The 2,500-nt window shown below is 45.4% G+C and overlaps 1 protein-coding gene across 3 annotated transcripts in view; it reads right to left on the bottom strand.

The window, feature by feature from the left end:
• Positions 1–1,876, bottom strand: part of LOC311054952 (xylosyltransferase 1-like) — a 55,391-nt gene extending 53,515 nt beyond the window's left edge. For all 3 annotated transcript variants that reach the window (XM_084070989.1, XM_084070991.1, XM_084070990.1), the window contains exon 1: positions 1,446–1,876. In XM_084070989.1, the coding sequence (XP_083927115.1) occupies positions 1,446–1,820 (375 nt within the window). In that variant the 5' untranslated portion in view covers positions 1,821–1,876. The remainder of the gene's footprint in view (positions 1–1,445) is intronic.
• Between the last annotated feature and the right edge of the window lie 624 nt (positions 1,877–2,500).

Below are 2,500 nucleotides of genomic sequence, written 5' to 3'. Positions count from 1 at the left end.
TCTTAGTGCCCCTGCCCACTGGATTAATTGAGTATTGTTCCTGATCAATAAACACATAAGTACGGGCAAAATCAAAAATCACAATATGTTTGACTGAATATCTCAATATCAATGTTGTGACGATGTGGGAATGACTATATAATATTTACAAAATGATATGTTTGATAGATAATAATCAGTACGTAGTGCACTAATAACTAAGTGGGTAAAGGCTGTAATAGATGAGCTAGAACAGTCAGGTAAGTTCGGAAAATGGCATCACTTTACTGTAATACTCCCATTAAAACCAGGAGAAGACAACACCTACACTACAGTATCCCACATCACGATATTATGAAATCCCATTCAGATGATATGATATCTAGTGTCATACCACGACATTGATTGCCATAAAATAAATAATAAAATAAAAACATGTAATGAATAAATGAACCTGGGTTGGGGTGAGGCAGGAGGGAAAGGGTATGGATGGAAAAATGAAGAATGGACCAAGAATAAGAAAAAGAGACAGCAATTGTCTCTCTAGGAGGATGGAGGGACAGAATGAAAGAGTGATAACATTTAAATGAAAAAGGAGAGAGAGATATGAGGGAGAATCATCTATTGCACCTGTAGTTTTGATGTCAACATCTCCTCTCAATTATGTCTTAACAAAAGGTGGGAACTGGGAATTATAAATATTTCTTTTGGAAACCAGTCAACCAGATATTTCACTCACAAACTATTGCATGAACAGGTTGATGTTTTGCACTTAGATGCTGACTACACAGTAAAATCCTTTAATTCATGCATTCATTAAAGTAGCCTATCCATTTCTAACTCTAACCAAATGGACCCTTATGGGTCCAGTTCTGGTTACACTTGTATAGGCTCTCAGAGTTCAGTTAAACGAATGACTTAAATCATAATGAATTAAATGTTGAGGAACACTGTGTAACATCACCTTTCTCAATGGATTAATAGTGGTGGTACACCACACAAGGACACCATGCGGCTCCCTTGTGGCCACAGTATTGTCAACAATCAGACGATGGGGGGGAGGGGGGCAGCAGCAATATTTATGAACCCCCAGGGGTCCTTGCTTGAGGGGGTTCCAGGGGGTCCCCAGCAAAAGTAGTCAATACAGCATCACAATCATTTTAACCACTGTATCCAGTCATACGTTGGCTATTCAACAATAGCAGATCTACAAGCTTGTATCTGCTATTTTTGACGATTTCTTAAAAGATATTGAAAGTATTACGGGGGTACATTACGGGGTATTAAGGTGGGGGGGGGGGTTCCTGCCTGGCACAAAACATTTTCAAATGGGGGGGTCCGCGGTCAAATACATATCAATTTGGGGGTCCTTGACATGAAAAAAATGTGAGAACCAGTGCAATAAATCATCTTTAGACGAATTAATAAAAATAAAAATAAAAACCTATCCGAGTTAATAGACTCACCGCTTGGAGCTTGTGGTGCCGCGCGGCCGCCTTGCCGAGCGGCTGCAGCGGCGGGTAACCGTTCTTGTGCGGCGGTGGTGGTCCACTGCGAGGGTCCCCGCCGTGGTGGTGGGGGGCTACCGCTGCTTTGTTGACCGGCGGCCCCCCGACGACCCTAGTGTCCCTCTTCTCCCGGCGGCTGCTTCTGCTGCTGCTGCTGGTGGCGGCCCCTCCGTCGCCTCCTCCGGGGTCCAGGGTGCTGAAGTTCCACACGACGAGCGTCTGGAGCAGCAGCACGGTGAGAGCGGCGGCGATCAGCGCCGACCTGGAGCGCCTGCTGCACCGGGCCGGCAGGAGCAGCTTCATGCGAGCGTTATGACCACCGCCACCGACCATCTTTACTCTGTCTCTCTGCCTGGCTCTCTCTCTGGGTCTCTCTCTCTCTCACTCAACCCACCCCCCCTGCGATCGTCCGCTAAACGCCGCCAGCGGGGTATGAATGCTCCCCTGCTGCCCGGGCTGGCGAGGAGGTGCCAGAGAGACAGAGGGAGGAGGAGGAGGAGGAGGATGGGGGGGAGGGGGAGGTGGGAATTTTGGCAAAGGCTTAAAATGAGGAGAGAGAGAGAGGATTGGAGGACGTGGACCGAGAGACATAGAGAAGCCACGGGGCGACCCCGTGTGGTCCCAGTGCGTAATTACAGTGGTTCTTCAAACATTTTCATGTAGGCCTAAAGGTCAACTTGTCAAGGATTGATTGATTGATTGATTTAATACTTTATTAACAGTTTGCAAAAAAAAAGCACAGATCAAGACAAAAGGATGCTAAAAGGATTACACCCAAGAAAGCACTATGGCTTGTTTCCATTGGGATCCTGTGTATTCAATTGATCGAAAAAGGGCCCCCAAATTGATAGGTCTATGTATACAATATGTGGTCACTGGTCACTCACGGACCCCATCTGAAAAGATTTTGTGACAGGGATGAATATTTATATTCAACTATTTTCTTCAAAATGTTCCACAATTAAAAAAAAAAAAGTATTGCAATGCATTGGTAAGCTTGGAGATTTGCTATG

The sequence above is a fragment of the Gymnoscopelus microlampas genome, assembly GCF_963454915.1.
Source record: "Gymnoscopelus microlampas genome assembly, chromosome: 11".
NCBI classification, from domain to species: Eukaryota; Metazoa; Chordata; class Actinopteri; order Myctophiformes; family Myctophidae; genus Gymnoscopelus; species Gymnoscopelus microlampas.
This window is presented reverse-complemented; position numbering and strand designations above follow the sequence as displayed.